Source organism: Dichotomopilus funicola (genome assembly GCF_033296635.1).
Source record: "Dichotomopilus funicola strain CBS 141.50 unplaced genomic scaffold C8A04scaffold_33, whole genome shotgun sequence".
Lineage (NCBI taxonomy): Eukaryota > Fungi > Ascomycota > Sordariomycetes > Sordariales > Chaetomiaceae > Dichotomopilus > Dichotomopilus funicola.
The window spans coordinates 1-18508 of NW_026944054.1; the positions used below are offsets into that span (position 1 = coordinate 1).

General features: G+C 55.1%; 6 protein-coding genes across 6 annotated transcripts; 4 read left to right on the forward strand and 2 right to left on the reverse strand.

Moving 5' to 3' along the window:
- Window positions 1–79: 79 nt before the first annotated feature.
- On the forward strand, window positions 80–1640 carry C8A04DRAFT_28808 (uncharacterized protein; the record flags this gene model as incomplete). The annotated part of the gene is made up of 4 exons (XM_062780784.1): window positions 80–525; window positions 618–937; window positions 1098–1298; window positions 1399–1640. The coding sequence occupies 4 exons, from the start codon at window positions 80–82 to the stop codon at window positions 1638–1640; spliced, it is 1209 nt and encodes a 402-aa protein (XP_062636756.1).
- A 125-nt stretch (window positions 1641–1765) lies between these two features.
- On the reverse strand, window positions 1766–3814 carry C8A04DRAFT_37398 (uncharacterized protein; the record flags this gene model as incomplete). The annotated part of the gene is made up of 4 exons (XM_062783860.1): window positions 1766–1789; window positions 2083–2393; window positions 2506–3620; window positions 3687–3814. The coding sequence occupies 4 exons, from the start codon at window positions 3812–3814 to the stop codon at window positions 1766–1768; spliced, it is 1578 nt and encodes a 525-aa protein (XP_062636757.1).
- Window positions 3815–5699: 1885 nt separating this feature from the next.
- Window positions 5700–8299, forward strand: C8A04DRAFT_37399 (uncharacterized protein; the record flags this gene model as incomplete). Its single annotated transcript, XM_062783861.1, has 5 exons — window positions 5700–6112; window positions 6196–7291; window positions 7365–7449; window positions 7516–7601; window positions 7670–8299. The coding sequence occupies 5 exons, from the start codon at window positions 5700–5702 to the stop codon at window positions 8297–8299; spliced, it is 2310 nt and encodes a 769-aa protein (XP_062636758.1).
- Window positions 8300–9156: 857 nt separating this feature from the next.
- Window positions 9157–10184, forward strand: C8A04DRAFT_37400 (kinase-like domain-containing protein; the record flags this gene model as incomplete). Its single annotated transcript, XM_062783862.1, has 2 exons — window positions 9157–9164; window positions 9215–10184. 2 exons carry the CDS (start codon window positions 9157–9159, stop codon window positions 10182–10184), a joined length of 978 nt encoding a protein of 325 aa, XP_062636759.1.
- Window positions 10185–12115: 1931 nt separating this feature from the next.
- C8A04DRAFT_12379 (uncharacterized protein) lies at window positions 12116–16765 on the reverse strand (the record flags this gene model as incomplete). Its single annotated transcript, XM_062777321.1, has 3 exons — window positions 12116–12683; window positions 12912–15391; window positions 15452–16765. The coding sequence occupies 3 exons, from the start codon at window positions 16763–16765 to the stop codon at window positions 12116–12118; spliced, it is 4362 nt and encodes a 1453-aa protein (XP_062636760.1).
- Window positions 16766–17569: 804 nt separating this feature from the next.
- C8A04DRAFT_28813 (uncharacterized protein) lies at window positions 17570–18498 on the forward strand (the record flags this gene model as incomplete). Its single annotated transcript, XM_062780785.1, has 5 exons — window positions 17570–17640; window positions 17711–17847; window positions 17904–18011; window positions 18073–18231; window positions 18290–18498. The coding sequence occupies 5 exons, from the start codon at window positions 17570–17572 to the stop codon at window positions 18496–18498; spliced, it is 684 nt and encodes a 227-aa protein (XP_062636761.1).
- Between the last annotated feature and the right edge of the window lie 10 nt (window positions 18499–18508).

Consider the following 18508-nt stretch of genomic DNA (forward strand, 5'->3'; position numbering starts at 1 on the left):
TTTTTGTTTCTTTTTTTTTCATGGGTAAATACTGAGACAAACACCCAGGATCGTAAGCATGACCTACGGCCGCCCAACCATGACCGCCCACCTCCCCGACATCCCCTTCCCCTCCACCATCGCCGAGCCCGGCTCCTCTCCCGCTTCCTCCAACGGCAGAGGCCCCTCTGAAATGTGCTTCTTCATCGAGTACATCCGGCAATGTCGCATCCTCGGCGAGATCCTCTCCCACGTTTACCAGCCCTCGGCCGGTGGACAACAACCAACCCAAACCCAAAACCCTCATCAACAGCATCAACAACACGGCCTGGGTTTAGGGCAGGGAATGGGAGGACAGGGACAACAGTCGTGGTTTGGTCGGGAAACACACGGGATGGATGCTATTCTAGGGTTGGATGCTAAATTGACCCGGTATGAGACGGAGTTGCCAGCGATTATGTCGTGGAAGGCGCCGTGTGATATTAGTGGGTTGGATGCGGAGCGGAAGTTGATTATTGCCACGCAGCGGACTGTTCTTCGTGGGAGGTATGCTGATTTACTCCCCTCCCTATTCCATTCCCCCTTACTCCTTGAACTACACCTTCCAATCCAAGATGATATTGACAGCAGGCGAACAGCTTCCTCTACCTCCGCCTAATGCTCCACCGGCCCATCCTAACCCAACTCTGCGCCAACACCGAAAGCACCTCAAGTCCCACAAACCAAACCACCACCGCAACCTCCACCGGTTCAGGGCCAGGAACAGGAACAGAAGCACCCAGCTCACCGTTACTCCTCCGCACGGGAAGTGCAGCAGTCTCGGCCGGGCGGGAACTGTTTACGTCGTTCGCAGCGGGGTGTGCCAAGATCTGCTTGGGCGCGGCCGTGGATTTGATTGAGTTGGTGCATAGTACTTATTTGACGAATACGTCGGGCGGGTGGTGGTGGGATGGGTTGTGTATGTATTCCTCCTTTTCTTGCCTTCCCCCGATAATCCCCCTCCGATAACCCCCTCCGATAACCCCCTCCGATACCCCCCCTTGGGATACCCCTCCTCTAACAACATCCCGTGTTATATTATGGATCAAGGGGATTACTACTAACCATAATGTAAACAGACGCCTTCACAGCCGGCCTGGCCGTCATCGTCGGCTATCTCTCGCCCTCACTGCTTGCGTCGATGGACAAACAACGGCTGGAACGGTCGTGGATGCGGTGTCAGGAGATTCTGGCGCATTTTACCTCGTTTAGTGTATCTGCGCAGCGGTCGTTGAGGTTGTTGCAAAAGGTGCATGGGGATGTTATGTCGCGGTGTTCTGGTATGTTTTTACTCTTCTTATTCTTCCTCCTACCCTTCCTCTGGTGTTATCTGGTGTTCTTTTAGGGTTAGTTGGGGTTGTCGGCTAATAAACGGTGAAGACCAAGAACTACCCCTGGGACTCCCAGCCATGTCAGCGGGACCCATCGGCCCCGGCGAGGCCGCGATGGCGGGACAGCAGGCGGGGTTTCACATGAACCCGGAGGATATGCCGCTGGACTTGGGCAGTGGGTTTCAGTGGCAGATGCCGGGGTCGGATATGATGGGGGCGGGGCTGGTGTTCAATTGGGATCAGTCGTTGGATATGATTTCCGGAGGGTTGGGGATGGATTTGTATCCGTGAGGGTGTTTATGTGTTTATGTGTTTATGGGTGTAAGTTATGGGTGTATTTTCTGGGTGTCATGGCCAGGGGTAATGGTAATGGGTAATGGATGGATGTATTAATGGGTATGGGTAATGTGTGGGTACTAAAATAGCTTGGAGTTCGGATTCTATGGTACATATCACAGCTCTATCTTTATCTTGGACACAAAACCCCGAACCTAACGGACAAGACTGGTCGCCCACGCCTTCCACTGCAACAACTGACTCTTCACAGCCAGTACCGTCGAAAGAGCCCGGCTTGGATCCCTCTGAGCCAGCAACAGCAGTGCGATGACACTCACACCAAGACCGCTGACCACCCACAACCAAGTCCGCCGAGACTTAGGGATCACCCTATTACCAGTGCCCTGTGACTGTCAGCAACAACCCCTCGTTTAAGTGAAGGCGAGTAACAACTCACACTATACTCCCAATCCCTCCAAACCGGAAACAAACACTCATACCAATACCGCGCCTGGCTCCAGGGGTAGGTCATCCCATTCCAGACTTTCCCGCCCGGGCCGCGGATGTACCAGTTGTTGCATCCCGACATCCAGACCGTCTTCTGCAGAGCGTCCTGCATGCGGCGGGAGTAGGCCTCTTCGGCGGAGCGCTTGAGACGGACGAGTCCTGCGCGGCCTTCGAGAACGGGCTGTAGGACGCGGAGGGAGTAGTTGACGGCGTTTTCGATGGCCATTACGGTCGAGGTGTGGCCTGTGGCTGTGTTGGGGCCTGGGGGTATGTGTCAGTCGAGATCAAAAAGACAAAAGGGGAAAGGAAAAAAAAAAAAACAGAGGAAAGGGGGAAAATGAGAAAAGGGGGAACGGGAACAGGGAAAACCTACCCAAGAGGAAAAACATATTCGGAAACCCGCTCAGCGACGTACAATTATACGCCTCGGGCCCCCCAAACGGCTTCCAATGCTCCGCCAACGTCTCCCCATCCTCCCCCACAAACTCAACCCCCCCCAAATACTGGTTCGTCGCAAACCCATTCGCCAACACCAACACATCAGCCTCGACCACCTCCCCACTCGCCATGCGCACCCCATGCGGCAAGATCTCGACCGCCTTCTCATTCGTCAACGTCAAATTCTCCGCATGCAAGCTCTCCAAATACCCGGAATCAAAAATCCTCCTCTTGCACCCAATCTCAAAATCCGGAATCAACATCTCATGATACTTTTCAGGAGCCGTCCCCCGCATATACTCCGCCGCCTGCCTCTTCTTCCGCTCCCGATACCTCTTCCCGGCCTCATCCAACCTAAACCCCGTCCACGCCGCCTCGGCAACCACATACACCACAAACCTCTGCACCGCCCCCAATCCAGGCACCGTCCCCAGTAGTGTCCGCACAAACCGCGGAACCTTCCGGTCCACAGGCGGATAAACCCAGTGTTTGGACCGCACAATCTGTGTCAAATGCGCCGTCTCCCCAACGATGGACGGCACGATCTGGGCGGCCGTACACCCATTCCCAAAAACAACCACCCGTTTCCCGCGTAAATCCACATCCCCCCTCCACCGCGCCGAGTGGAAAACCGGTCCGGCAAACGTCTCCGCCCCGGGCACGTCTAGCGTACGGATCTTATCAAACTGCCCCGCAGCCGAAAACAAAAACCGACACTCATACACGACCACCTCCCTGGAACCATCCACTTTCCGCGCAGTAACCCTCCAAACCCCCCTCCCCCCATCCCACACACACTTCTCAACCCCCACCCCAAAAACCATCCTCTCCCTCAGTGTCCTCCCATCCCTCCCCACATACCTGTCCGCCACACCCGTCAAATAAGCACACAGCTCTTTCGCCGGCGGCAGAACTCTTGTCCACGCAGGGTTGGGCGCGAAAGAGTAGGAGTAGAGGGCTGAGGGCACGTCGCAGGCGGCGCCGGGGTAGGTGTTGGTGTGCCAGGTTCCGCCGGGTGCGGAGTCGTGAGAGAGGAAGAGGAGGGTGTAGCTGTTGGGGGGGTCGGCTACGTCTGATGGGGAGGAGGATGGAGGGGGGGATGAGGCGGGGCCGTACCACCGGGCTAGGGTGGCGCCGAGACAGATGCCGGAGAAACCGGTGCCGATGCAGAGGAAGGTTGTGTAGATGGGGTCGGGTTCGGGGGGTGTTTCTTGGGCCTTTTCTGGTGGGGTTCTAGAAGCCATCGTGAAGGAGGCACGTATGACGAGTTAGATGGGTGTGTTGAGGTCGGAAAGCTGTTGAGGAAGTGGAAGTGTGAGGGTTTGATGAGTTGTGGGTGTGTCTGTGTGTTAAATTTGATGGCGTCTAAAACTAGGACTCAGACGTAAATATTATTATATTTGTGCTAGCCCCGTGTCCATACACCATCATACACCATGGCCACCACGCAATCATACTATCCACACCAAGCATCAAATGCCACAAATAATTCACCACCATCCCCACCTACCTCGGCATTTCCTCAAAATCGTCATGCGGGGGATGCGAATCTGGGGCCGTCGACGATCGCCCCATGGAGAAAGAGACGGGACGGTTCCGACGTGGGGTTCTGGGTGAACGGAGATGGTGGGAAATGCTGTGAAACCGAGGCCTTCCCTGTCGTGGGGCTTTCGAGGCGTTCAAGGTGTTTCAGTTGCGGGACTAAGACATGAGGCTGGAGTCTATTCGGACGCCTGAACAACTGATTGCAGAGAGAATGTCAAAATGCATGGTTGTTTGTGAAAGTAGAAGTTCATCCCAAGACGCCTTGACCGAGGAAAACCACCGGTCATGCTCCACTTTTGTAACAGAGGTCCAAGTCGGGTTATCTCCGTCACTGAAAGTCACCGACGATATTTCTAAAGAGAGCGTGATGCAAGAGGTGATTGAAGTCTTGGCCAAACTAATATCACCGAATTTGGTGGAGGTTTAATTAGACCGATTATGGTCAGATAACTAGAGTTTGTTCTTATGACCGTTTCTCACACGAATCCATCAAACTTAACTCAGTTGGACGGGCTCAACACGCCCTCACACTGTGGGCTTCTCCATCGCCCAACTTACATGAAGTCGACCAGGTTGTATCATACCAACATTTGTATACCCTAGTGGCCCAATCACGTCCTGATTGACAATGCGAGGCTCGGCTGACGCTTACGTGCTGCATGATTTGTCGCCGTTAAGCTTTCTGTTCTGACGGCTCGGCGGGGCGATTTGGGGAAATGTTGTACTAATGAGACCGCAGGTCTCATTCACTGCAAGTTCAAGACCCTCTTTGACTGAATCTTTAGTTAGGCCCCATTGTCGCGTAAACTCTCCGTTCAAGCGGGGTGTATCCCGAAAAGCATCAAAATCTCCCCGAAATAACTCACCTGAATCAATGCTCAGTTAAGCAGTCTCTCGCAAAAAGATGTCGAATTTTGGACGCCGGAACAATTCCGCCGGTTAACCTCCGCACCCCAGCGTGCTACACGTAATTATGTACCCCTGACTTGCCCGTGCTGCCCCTGGAAAACCCTCGGTTCCCCACAGCCAAGCCCCGCGTTCCTGCCCCCAGCGTTCATTCACATGCGATTGGGATCAAACGTCGGTGCAACCCCGCATTGTGACCCCAACAACTTTTTTAATGATTTCCCTCCCCAACTTTCAATTCCTTGCGCGGTACAAGCTTGCGAGATGTCCGACAGGCTAGGCCTGCGACGATCAATGCGGAAACAGCAGAGCAAAAGCGGGAAAGTGATGAGAATCCAGTCTGGATCGGATGGACCATGTAACCCTGGAAACTGGGGTACAGCGAGGGGCCCCACAACTTGCGAGCCGGTCGCGTGGTTCATTGTGGGGACTTCGTGGAGTTCGGCGAGATGGTTGTTGTGGGTTGGCGGACTTAATTGACTTGGTGTTCACTCTTGTGGTCTGGGGACACGAGTTTCGTCATCTCTTGCGTGTGTTTCGTTGTCGCTATCGTGTTGAGTTGTGTGTTGGTCATAGACTGGACACTTGGACCTGAACAGGCTCGCCACCAAGGAAACAAGAGGCGATATACAAGAAGCAGAGTTTTTTAAGTTGGCGATTCGAGACTTCGAGTTCAAGATGTCGGCCACCGTCTCAGCCGAGACGGCTCCCCTCTCGGCGCCGGTGCCCATCGACCTGCCCCAAGGCGACGAATTCCTCAGCGAGTCGTCATGGCGTGTGCTCATGGCCCTCATGGACACCATCATCCCCGAAATCCGGCTGCAAGAGGCCAGCCAAACACCGCCGACGACCCCAGCCGCCAAAGCCCGCGATCTCTCGACGGTCCACCTACCTAGCAACGAGTATTCCGCGGCCGCCGGCACCCTGCGCCGTGCCGCGTCGCCGGGACAGATCGAGACGGACGCCATCGAGGCGTATCTTGCCGAGAGGCCGTCTGCGAACCCGGCGTTTGTCGAGATTATTCACTCAATGCTGCATAATCTGCCACCGTCCAAGAAACGGGAGCTGAAGATTGTGCTGTCTGTTCTAAAGTATGTATATGTACCCCCTCAAAGGGGGGGAACATAAGAAGACAACAACCCAGAAAGTATATCAACTGACAGTAACCCCCCAGCACCCGCCCCGGCACGCTCCTCCTCACCACCAAACCACACGCCTTCCCCACCCTCTCCATCGCCGACCGCGTCAAAGTCCTCCACGCCTGGTCGACCTCCCCCCTAGCCCAAATCCGCGGCCTCTTCAAAAGCGTCACCACCATCGCCAAACTCGCCCACGTCCGCAGCAGCACCACCTTCTCCTCCCTCACCGGCTTTCCCGTCTTCCCCACCGCCTGGACCGCCGACGGGGGTTCCTCCTACCCCTACGAGTTCCTCCAATTTCACCCCGCTACCGGTGCTAGTACTACTGCCCCGGCCAAACCAGTAGAAATAACCACCGACGTAGTAATCCTCGGTTCCGGCTGCGGCTCCGGCGTCGTAGCCAACCGCCTATCCTCCGCCTTCAGCTCTTCCATCAACATCCTCGTCCTCGAAAAAGGCCGCCACTTCGACGCCCGCCACTTCCCCCTCTCCCAAGCCACCGGCTTAGCCAATCTCTTCGAAGCCGGCGGGGTCATCGAAACAGACGACGGGTCCATGACTGTCACGGCCGGATCGTGCTTCGGTGGTGGGGGGACGGTGAATTGGAGCGCGAGTTTGCAACCGCAGGATTTTGTAAGAGCTGAATGGGCGAGGGAGAGGGGGATGGGGTTTTTTGAAAGCCAAGAATTTCAGGGGTGTTTGGATCGGGTGTGGGAGAAGATGGGGTGTGATGAAAAGGTGGTGAGGCCGAATCATGGGAATAGGGTGTTGTTGGAGGGGGCGGAGAGGTTGGGGTACAAAGCGAAGGTGGTGCCGCAGAATTGTGGGGGGAGTCAGCATGAGTGTGGGTATTGTACGCTTGGGTGCTGGAAGGGGGAGAAGAAGGGGCCGGTGAATGGGTGGTTTCCGGAGGCGGCCAGGCAGGGAGTGAAGTTTGTGGAGGGTATGACGGTGGAGAGGGTGGTGTTTGGGGGGAAGGGGAAGAAGGGGGAGAAGGTGGCCAGGGGGGTTGAGGGGAAGTGGGTGTCGAGAGAGGGGGTGGAGGTGAAGGTGGTGGTGAAGGCGAAGAAGGTGGTGGTGAGCTGTGGCACGCTTTGGAGTCCGGTTGTGTTGATGAACAGTGGGATTAAGGTATGCGTTTCTGATGCGTTTCTGACTGAAGTATTAAGTCTAATGACAGGGCGGTCATGCTAACTCGCAACAGAACCCCCAGCTCGGCAAGAACCTATACTTGCACCCGACCAACTTTGTCTCGGGCATTTTTGACGAGGACGTCCAGCCGTGGGAGGGTAAGCCCCCTATCCTATCTGTCGATGTTTACTTGACTGCTTGTTTTGCTTTACTAACAACACCAGGTGGCTCCCTCACCTCGGTCGTCGGCTCCTTCGAAAACCTCGACGGCAAAGGCCACGGCGTCAAACTCGAGCGCATGTCCATGATGGTACGGCCCCCTATCTTAACCCTAACCCTGGCCCTCCTCCTCACCGTACTTACATACTGGCTGTCTAGCCCTCCTTCTGCCTCCCCTTCCTCCCCTGGACCTCCGGCCCCGCCTACAAGCTCCTCGCCGCCCACTACCGCCACCTCAACACCTTCATCGCCATCTGCCGCGACCGCGATACAGGCCACATCTACCGGGACCCCGCCACCGGCCGCCCGCGCATCGTCTACAGCCCTTCCGACTTCGACCGCGCCCACAACCTCCGCGGCGTCATCGAGCTCTGCCGGATTGTCTACGCCCAAGGCGGTCGCGAGATCCACCCTTCCATCGCGGGCATGCCGCCTTTTATTCGTCGGACGGCCGCCATGGACGCGACGGAGGAGGAAAAAGAGAAGGAGAAAGCGGAATTCGAATCCTGGCTTGCCCGCCTGCAAGCGCTGGGCAATAAACCCCCCGTGACGCCCTTCGCATCGGCGCACCAGATGGGCACGTGCCGGATGAGTGCGAAGCCTAAGGATGGGGTGGTGGATGAGAAGGGACGGGTGTGGGGGACGAAGGGGCTGTATGTGGCTGATGCGAGTGTGTTTCCGAGTGCGAGTGGGGTAAATCCGATGGTGACGACTATGGCGATTGCGGATTGGATTGCGAGGGGGGTGGTTGAGGAGTTGAAGGGGGAGGGGTTTACTGCGAGGTTGTGAGGAATTGTTTGTTTTTGAGTTTGGGGGGCTTGGGTCGAGATGGTTGGGTAGATGTTAATGTTGTATGTTTACCGAGGTATGGCTGGAATGAATTCCACTGTGTGGAATGTTGATCAGTACTTGTATGCGTGTCTAACTATCTCAATGTAAAATGTTTGAATCTCGGTTTGACTCTCACAGGACGAGCAGATATTGATAACAAATATAGGTAAGCTGGCAAAGTTCTTGGTCAAGGGTTCGACCTCTTCATCACTCTTAATGACCCGTGAATACACCTGGAGCATCAATTCAACACGGAGCGACTTTCTGTCACGGGTTTGGTCATAATTACACAGAGGCCTCATTAGGTATCCAAAGAGCCTTTTCCGTTGCCTGATCGTAATTAGGTACGGCGCTTCCATCAAATGATTCAGAGTTAGCCAACACCCCAACTTTCATCCCACTCCACCACTGCAGATACACTCGTATCAACACCACTTTTCCTTGATTCCAGCGGCAGCCAAATATTCCAGAACGGCCACAATTCACACCTATTGTAAACTGATTTGATTGGCCCGATCTAAGCGCCGACCCGCCTTTTACATCGAGCAAGGCTCAGGAGGCCACAGCCCCTGAAAAGACCTAAAGCTTGACCTGCAGGTTCAAGGCATTCTCACGACTGGGGAGTCAGCTGTTGCTGGATTGAGAAGCACGAAGGCTGTTGGTGAAAAGAGCTCTTGTGCCCCACTATTAATTACCAACCGCTGTTTAAAAACTGGGCAAACTCCATTGTCGATACAACCAACAAAGTTCCTCCCAAACTCTGTCTTGGCGTCAGTTACGAAGTTTCATCCGCAAAGGAACCCAAACCAGTCACAATGTTCTGGTACGTTCCGCGGACCTAACGGCTACCTGAAATAACTAACTCTGTAACAGTGAAATGGATCCCCCCATTGGAGACTCCATCTCTCGAACGAGCCCGGGTCGATGGACCCTAGGCTCCTTGATGATCTGCGAAAAGGTCGACGATCCAGAGTCCAAGCCGGCAGACGCGATAGCCAGCTGGCAAGATGATGACGGCACTTTCTACCTCCGAAAGAGTTCAGCAAACGAGTTGTCAGGGGCTGGCGATGTGGAGTCTGACAGGATTCACGTCGGGGGGACTTCAGGCGCTGTTTGGTGTCTCGGCAAAGACGCATTCTGCAAGGTCCATGCTTGGTGCGAAGGTCTGGAGCTCGAAGCAAACACGATGCGGTTTGTGAGAGAGAAGGCCCCGAGTGTCCCTATCCCGGAGCTTGTCCATTCCTGGATCGATCACGATCTCAACAGAACCTTCCTCATAACAAAGCGAGTCCCCGGACAAATTTTGGAACGGGTATGGCCGCGCCTCTCTCCGCCCCAACGCACACGGATTGCTGAAGACATCGCGGGATTCTGTGCTACCCTGGCCGCCAACACTTCTTCTCGGTTTGAAACGGTCACCGGATGCGGTGTTTATGAACCAAGGCTGATGGAGAGTGCACCCGACTCCTACCCGACGTGGAAGCCGAGAACCCTTGGGCCATTATCACAGGAGCCCTTGCGTGCCTATTTGACCAAGGCCTCGACGGAACCTGCTCCAGACATCGACCCTCTATTTCACTTTTACCATGCCGATCTCGGGCCGACGAATATCATGCTATCGGAGGATGGTGGCCGGGTCACTGGGATCATCGACTGGGAATCCGCGGCGTATTATCCACGTTTTTGGATAGCCACCAAGCCTGCAACTTCTGGGGCCTTTTACCTTGAATGCGAAACTGACGACCCGAAGCTGTGGGGTCAGCTGCTTGGGCAAGTGCTCGAGACACACGATTACGAGAGAGCCGATGCAGTATTCCGTCGCTGGTATAACTCAGTCCCGTAATTAATTCAGAGGAGGTTGCGAAATATATGTTCACGAATGCCTGTGATCCACCGAACAAATATTGAGCTTCATTTGAGATCCGTGGCCTGTTGCCCCTCTAACTAGTTTCCTCCTGAATCGACACAAGCCCACCCGTGAAACCCAATTCCTTCAACCAACATCGTTTGGAACTTTGCTCTCGAGCACAAAGTCCGACAATCTTGTAACAAATGTCAGCTAGAACATAAATCACAGGGGTAATAAGGCGTAAGTACAGCAGATCTCGGGAGCGAGTTACTCCATCTTGGCCCCGCAGCGTTCACACTTTTTCACGGTGGTGGTGTTGTTGTACGTGCAATTCTTGTTGGTGCAACTCTTCTCGTTCACCAGCTCTGAGGGGGTGGACTGGGCCATGTTGTGATGGCTGGGGAACGTAAGAAGGAGGCTTGAAGGTCTGGAGTCGGGTCTTGGATCTGGGTGAAAGCAGAGATTGCAAAGATGGCTCTGGAGGGATGGTGGTGATTGAAAGAAAACAGATGATTTAGCCAGCAGAAGATGTGGATTTATATACATCCCTGGAACCCATCTGCTGTCCCTCTCAGGTATGCGCGTAGTCTGTTCGGCCAGCGGTTGCACTGTTCGAGTCATATCCAGGAATCATGTGTTGTGCGATCCGATCCAACCAGTTCCTCAGAATTCAAGCGCCTGTCAACCTCTCAGCCATTTCTCGGTGAGTGCCAGCACTGAAGAGCTGTCACCAAGATCGACCAACTCACCCACCCACCTTCGGCCGGTATTCTGGGCCAACAACAACCACATCTGCGCCCACCACCACTTAATTTAGGCTCACCAACAACAACTTAGCCTCCTCGAGGCTCACTACCACCACCTCCAAGCCAACCAGCCCCAATGGCCGGGCAAACTCGCAAAGCCGTCCTCCTCGGAGGGAGCACCGCGGGCAGTGGGACCAAGGCTCCCCCTCCACAGAAGCCCTCACCAACATCCGCGAGACCAGATTCTCCAGAGTCTCCCGACGTGGTGTTAGGCGGTTTAGATCAAAGTCACACTTGCAATTTTGACCAAGCAAACATCCCCAACATTCCCAACCCAAGGTCCACACTCCCTAGGGTAGGTAGTCGGGTGTCTTGGGATCAGCCGTAGGATTTGGTGAATCACAAGACGAACGTCGATGGTCCCAGAAACGACGCAAACAGTGAACCTCATGGAGGCTTGGTATTGTGCACGGTAAGATGAAACATGAGAACGGTGGTTGTTCGGTAAATTCCAGATACAAGGGATCTAGGGACTAGATAGCTATATCTGTATAATCACTCGTTTCGGTAAGCTGTGATACTTCACCAGCTGTTAGTGTTTCACGCTAATAATTCTTATTGTCAGGGTGAAACTTCACTTTGGTTAACACATCTTTGTTGGGAACGCTTCTCTCCCCAAGCCTATCCATCGATTGTGTTAGCAGCCGGCTGTTACTTCCGTTTGGCCCCCGTGTCAACCGAGAGGCTTTATATGGATCAAATGTCCAGTTGGTAGCCACGCACGAGGTCCTGAGGCTAGAAAACCATGAGGTCATGTCATACAGGACAGGATCCACTTATCACCAACAGCCACGGGCCAACCGTTCACGAGGGGCAACCTGAACGGGGTAAGGGAAAGACAAGTAGGGATGAAGTTTGGAAGAGGGTAGTACGTGGGTAGGTGCAGCCGTTCGGGTGTCTCGGAGTGGGCTTGGTGGGTAGGCTTGCGAGGATTTCACGCTTGGTAGGCACGTGGTAGGCAACCGAAGGGGATGAATCAAGTCAACCTCGTTGGGAATCTTTTTATCTGTTGCCAGTTCGACCGTGAACCCGTTGTCAATTTCACCCTCAGTCCTACTGTCCATTCTGCTATACCCAAGCTCAACCACCCCCCGTTTCCTAATCCCGGGAAAAGAACCCTCAAAACATATGCACCCTCACACCCGAGTGAAACATAGCCGGTAGCAGGTTCCTGTTGTCATGGATATTCTCCACCGCCGCCCGCAGCACCTTAGGCGTCCGTTTTAACACCGCCCTGCTCAAATTCCGTTCGAGATGATCGGCCCGCATCTCGTGCAGCTTCTCGGTGAGCACCAGATACGCCGACTCGCCCCACGCCTCGGCCGCCCGCGCCCCCTGGCCCACCACCATCTTGAATAGGCTAGACAGGCTTTCGTCGTCGTCGTCGTCCTCCTCCTCCTCCTCATCATCTTCTTGACCACCCCCCTCCTTTTTCTCTCCATCTCCCTCTCCACCTTTCTTCCCCTCCTCCTTCGCCGGGGAAATCGGCCCCCCTTCTCCCATCATCGCTTCCAGGCCCGCGCGCGCACGCACCAATCCTTCTAGAAACTTGTCTCCCGCCTTCTCCTTCGCCTCCTGACTCCGCATATACTGTCTCACAACCTTGCTCATCTTGCTCTTCTTTCGCTCCATGTAACTCTCCCATACGCCAATGAACCCCGGTTCCAGGGTCGCGTTGCTACCTGGTCTCGGGTTTTTCATTTCTTGTTTTGCTTCCTTTTCTGCTTTTTTCGCTTTTTCTCCTTCTCCTTTTGTCAATTCCTTTCCCTTTTCTTCTTCCCCCTCCCCTTCTCCTTCCTCTCCTTTTCCTTTCCCTTCTCCATCCGTCCCGTCGTGGCCACCCTTGTCGAGGCTAGGAATGGAACCGGGACCAGGACCGGGACTAAGATTGTAGGCGGCCCGACCAAAATCAAACCCAGATCCAGTCGGAATACGCACGCCGTGGAAAGTAGATGAGTCTGCCCCAAGCGTGAAATGGCACAGGAACCACTGGGCACAGGGGGTGTGAGAGAAGCGGGCGAGGACCCATTCGCCTGCGACGAGGTGCAAGGAGGGGTTTTGGATGAAGGTGAGCATGCGCTGGAGGCGGCGGGCTTCGTCCGCCGTCATGTTAGCAGTAGCAGTAGTAGTCGTTCCTGGGTTCTTGTCCTTATTGTCCGTGTTGTCCTTGTTGTCGTCGCTGGAAGGCTGCACATCACCTCCATCTCCCTTAGTAACAGGCAGCGACTTGGGAAACACGACGCGGGTTTCGACTGATTCGATGACGTCGAGTTCTTGCTCGAGGATGTGCCTCTCGCATCGGAAGCTGGTGAGGACGCGGGCGAAGCCGGTGCTAACGGAGCACCAGCCGGAAATCTGGTCATGGCGGCTGGCGGCGCGGGCAATTTGGCGGCGCAGCTTCTCGGGCTCAATCATGGTCACGATGATGCGTTGGATGTCGAAGAGGCCCTCGATGCCGGAGGTGCTGACGGTGATGGGATTCGGGGAGACGGTGCCTTGATATTCGTCCTCGAGCAGGCGGATGTTGCTGGACTGTGGGTGTTGGTTTTGATACATTCCGTTCTGTGAGTGCCCATGTCTCTCATTTAAGGGGATGGATTGGATTTCGGCTGGGAGTTGGTCCTGTTTCTCCTGTCCTCCAACCCCTGTATCTGGGTCCAGAGCTGATAGCCACTTCGTGACCGGTGAGTCGATGTGCTGCCAGAAAAAGCCCGCTCGCTCGGGCTCTGATGGCTTGGATTCCACCTCCTCGCACGGTGGTGGCGGAGGATCGGCAGGGCTCTCCGGGGCCGCCAGGGAGCTCCCGAGACCGGTCTTCTGGATTCCAGAGGACGCTACCTGGAATGCCTTTTTTCCGAGTCCAAATCTCGATGTCTTCTTAGACGACGAGGTTTTCTCCGTGGGCGTGGTTGATTCCGTGCTCCCGGTCCTGCTCAACGACGGCAGCGATGGTATGGAGGGTAGAGACTTCGTGGACAGTATCGCCGGCCGTTTCAAGTTCCAGCTGTCGCTCGAGGATAGCAGACCCGGGCGTGGCTTCGCCTCTTCCAATGCCATCATCTTTCTCGCCTGTTCAATCGCCATCTTCTCCCTCAGAGACTGCTGGTGAATGTACGTAATCACCCGCTTCAGTGGATCCCGATGTACCCTCAACTTGCGAAACGAGACTTTCCCAATCAACTCCAAGATGATCTGTATCCAGTGAATGGGAAGATTCGTTCGGCTCTTGTCCTTGAGAATGTCGATGGTGTCTCGCAGGGTCTGGATGACTGAGTGGTAGGTAGCCATGACCTCGTCCATCTTGTCTTGCACGCGGGCCGCCAGCATCAGGTTATACCGCCCGATCTGGTCAACCTGGTTTGCATACGCCGTTTGAGAGGATGGGTACAGTGACCGACCACGGATGGGGCTACCCATGTCGGTGCCAGACCAGTTGAAAACCGAGACGTCGCTGCGGGAGATGACCACTTCGTCCAGCAGGCGGGCTAGGGCTTTGGCGGGCCCTTCAGCTGGGAAGGTGGGAAACCTGACGCCGAGGATACCCATGAGTGCATAGGCTCGGTCGGTAGCCACGGTGGCGAATCGGTTGCCCGAAAGCTGGAGTACGGCCTCGGCTGTGAAGCCCCGGCTGGACAGGCCCTTTTTCCACGACTCTAGCTGCGGGATCTGGCCGAGTTGTGCAATGTACTCCCGATCGGCGTACACTAGGTCTTTGGTCTCCGCCACCAGACACCTCAGCAGGAAGCCGATCGCGTGCTGGGCCAGGTGCTCATTTCGCTCATTTCGCGCGGCATCGTCGCCTTCTGCAGGTTCGGACAGAGACAACTTGGGAAGATGGTCCCGGAGCCTGGAGTAGCAGCGTTGCCTCGCGTTTAGCTCATCGTTCCCATTATTGACCAGGTCGGCCGTAGCCAGGTACACGGCCCTCGAGATGGCGGCGGTCGAGGTGTGAACCGTCAGATTTGACGGAATCTGGACGCCCAAGTAGTCGAGGAGCAGAATGAGCTGCTGGGCAACTTGCAGTCTCTTGATGACGCCGAATTCGTCATTCCTAGTTCCCTGGATATTGTCTCGGAATCGCTCCCATTTCCCCAGCACGTCCTCGTCGTCTAAGATTTTCTTCAAAACGCTTGAATCCCAATATCCAGCCGCCTGGTTTTCACCACAAACAGATCGGTAAACGTTCCGTTTGTCACCCTCCGTGTATATGTCCAAGAATGGAATCAGCGAGTAGAAATACCCCAGGCTTTCCACCGGCCGGCTCAGGGGCTGCCATGCGGAGTTGACGTAGAAGGTGGTTTTGCTCATGACTAGTTCCTGCAGTGTCCACGCCCGAGTGGCCCACTCAATTTCGCTGCCCCAGATTTGTCCAAATGTGGTAATATTTCCTTCCGTCTTCGGGCTGCCCTCTTTCCCATCCTTCTCCTCCTGCCTTCGCTCCTTCCCTTGCTGAACCTTCTCCTGCTCCTGTCCCTTAATCTCTTCCTTCTCAAATCTCTCCCAATCTTTCACCGCATCGTCCTCGCGAAACTTGGTGTCGAGCTGTACCAGCGTGAACTCGGCATCGGCGTACCAGTCACCCATCAGCGACAACGAGTCGGACAGTTCACCACCGTTGGTCTTGTCGATGCAGCAGGTGTCGCTCCAGAGATAGCACGTCTCTCGCGGCTGGAACATCTTTGTCTTGAAAATGCGGTCGGCTTCCTTCAGCGACCGATCTAGCTTAATCGCGGACTTCCACCGCTGCAGGCGGGATACCATCTCGTCCACTGCGTCGCGTAGATGGCCGTGTGTCCGGAAGTACTCGATATGGTCCCGGACCTTCTTGTGGTTCTCTTGGGCAGTCCGGAGAGCCTTGCTCGCGTCTTTGACTTTGTCGTCAAACTCCTTGACCACCGTCTCGGATTCTCCTCCTCCCCCAACTGCCGTGTCGTTAGTTCCGCCCACCTGGACCTTCATCTTCTCCACAAGCCGAGCGAACATCTTCTGCTCCATCTTCGCAAACTCCCGCCCCGATCTCGCCTTGGCCTCGCTATCCTGCGCTCCACCCAACTCATACTCCGCAGCCTTCGCCTCCAACCGACGCTTCAACAACTCCCCAACACCCACCGGCTGCGCAGCCACCGACATCTCCTGGCCGTCACCACCATCCTCATCGCCCTCACCGCCCCCCAACAACTCCAATTCCGTCACCAAACTCGCCTGCTCCAAAATATCCAACCGACACTGCTCCAACACCAACGCCACATCACTCTTCCTCGCCCCGCTCTTCCTCGACGACCCCCCGACCCCAGCACGTGCCCGCTCCAACGCTTTCTTCCTCGCCTCCTTAATATTCCCTAGGGTCACCTCCGTCCCCTTCCACCGATGCGACAGCATACAATACTGCCCACGCCCCGCTCCACCCACGGAAGGGTACTCCACCAAATTCCCCGTAGCAATGTCAAACATCCGGTACGGCATCGCCTCGTTGCTGCTGCTGTTGCTGCTAGTCCCACCGTCGAGGAGGAACTCGACCCCCTCCAGGCCAGAGGAGGACACAGAAAGCGGGTTGTTGTCATCCTCACGCGAGGGGATGGTGAAAGTGGGTTTTACGAGTGGGGTGAGGACGACGTTGAGGAGAGCGCGGAGTTTCTCTGGGCTCGCGCCGATGGATTCGAAGGTTTTCCGGAGGGTTTCTGCGGTGATGTTGGTGAGGTCTGGACCCAGGAGGGCTTTGGCGAGGGGGAGGTCGAGGGTGAGGTCGAGAGAGGAGGAGATTGTGGACATGGTGGCGGTTCTAGAGAGGGACATGGTGGCGGCTTTGGTGGTGTTGTCTTTCGGTGTGGCGGTGTTGAGAGGGCTGGGAAGGTTGAGAGGGAGAGAAGAGATGATTGTTTCCTGAGGTAGACGAGACTACAGATGACGGTAGGCAAAGGGGGGTTAATTAGGGGTTCTGGCTAGCATGCGGCTCTGCTAGTCAGTGGTAGCCCGGTTCAATTTCACAGGGGGGACAGACCGGACTTTCGGAGGGCTCTCTGCGGGGTACCCATGGGCAAAGCAGTGAGAATGAGGCTCAACAGGGAAGAGGGGAAGAAGACAGAGACCTGCAAGCCTCGTAAGTTCGTACTACCGGCGTTACCGCGGCATCTCACCCGCAACCACTCACCACACTAATTTACCCACCCGATATTTCTTTCAGCTGCTGTCTTGCACATTCGGGACCAATTAAACGACTACCCCGCTGATTTCGCTTCCGTTTTCGTCGCCGGCACCCGTTGCGGGCTGAAGTTGATGCCCAACCCCTCCTGAGGTCGTACCAACCAATGCGGTCCACCGTCCCAGAGGTTCAGCTTTCGGAATATGCACGCGACGCAAAGTTCCCCGCGTTGAAGAGAGAGATGGCCAGATATTTATTACGGTTGACGCGGGTCATTTTAACTCCGTAAGTGGCATGTATTTGGCCGTTGTGCTAATTAATCATTATCAAAGGATAGGGAGATAATACAGGAACTCACAAGACCGTCAAATTTTACACAGGGAAACACCGCCGCGATTCGTCCCTCGACGCACGCGGCACCTTCTGTCATCGCGATGGCGTCCTACCACCGCGTTCTCCAAGTCCACGGCCGGTCCGTCATTGACAAGAGTGCCGAATGCGACTAGTAAGTTTGTTTCAATACCAGTGTGTATGGACATTCCATGTGCGATACTTGGAGTAATAACAAGCCCAAGCGGAATTGACCCCTGGGAAATCTTGATCGACGGAGAGCGCTGGGACGGCAAGATCCGCCTCGTCGGGTTTGTCGACGCCTTCTACCTGTTCTGCTACGCGGGAGAATCGCGGTTCAAGCATGGCATCGTGGTGTACAGTGGGTCATCCTGTTTCTAGCACGCGTCCGGGGAAGATCAAGCTGATTCAAAGCAGAGGACGATGAGGCAATTCGTAACATACTGCAGAGGGCCGAGGTGGATGCCGCCGATATTGGGCTAGAGATGGTGAAAAAGACGAAGATGGACGCGAACGGGAATGCCGGTGTGCTAAACCCAGGTTTCTATCGCAAACACCCTAGCTCGTTGTCTAATGATATGCACAGTCCTGCCCAAGTACTTTCGCTTTGAAAAGGAAAGCGGAGGCCTGGACTACAAGATCACCAGCCTCGGTCACAACTTCAGTCTCAAGACCGAGTACCCCAATTCCGCGTTGCGCAAGATCGAAATAAAAATACGCAAGCCGCAGGACCCAGCCATCAAAAGTGAGCCTTTATCCATCATTACAATTCTATGAGTTTTACAACACCTGACACATCACAGGTCGATTGAAGCGCGGCCTCAAGCAGCACGACCTCTTCGACATGATGCACGATGCCGTCCGCATGGGCATTCTCACACACGCCGAACTCGTTAACGTGATCATCGGCAAGACATACGGGGGGTCAACCCTGAACGATGTGACGGCCAAGTATATGGACAGTCTGATGGGTACCAAGGGGTCCAAGAACGCGACCTTGTCTGGATATTAGCTACTTTTTT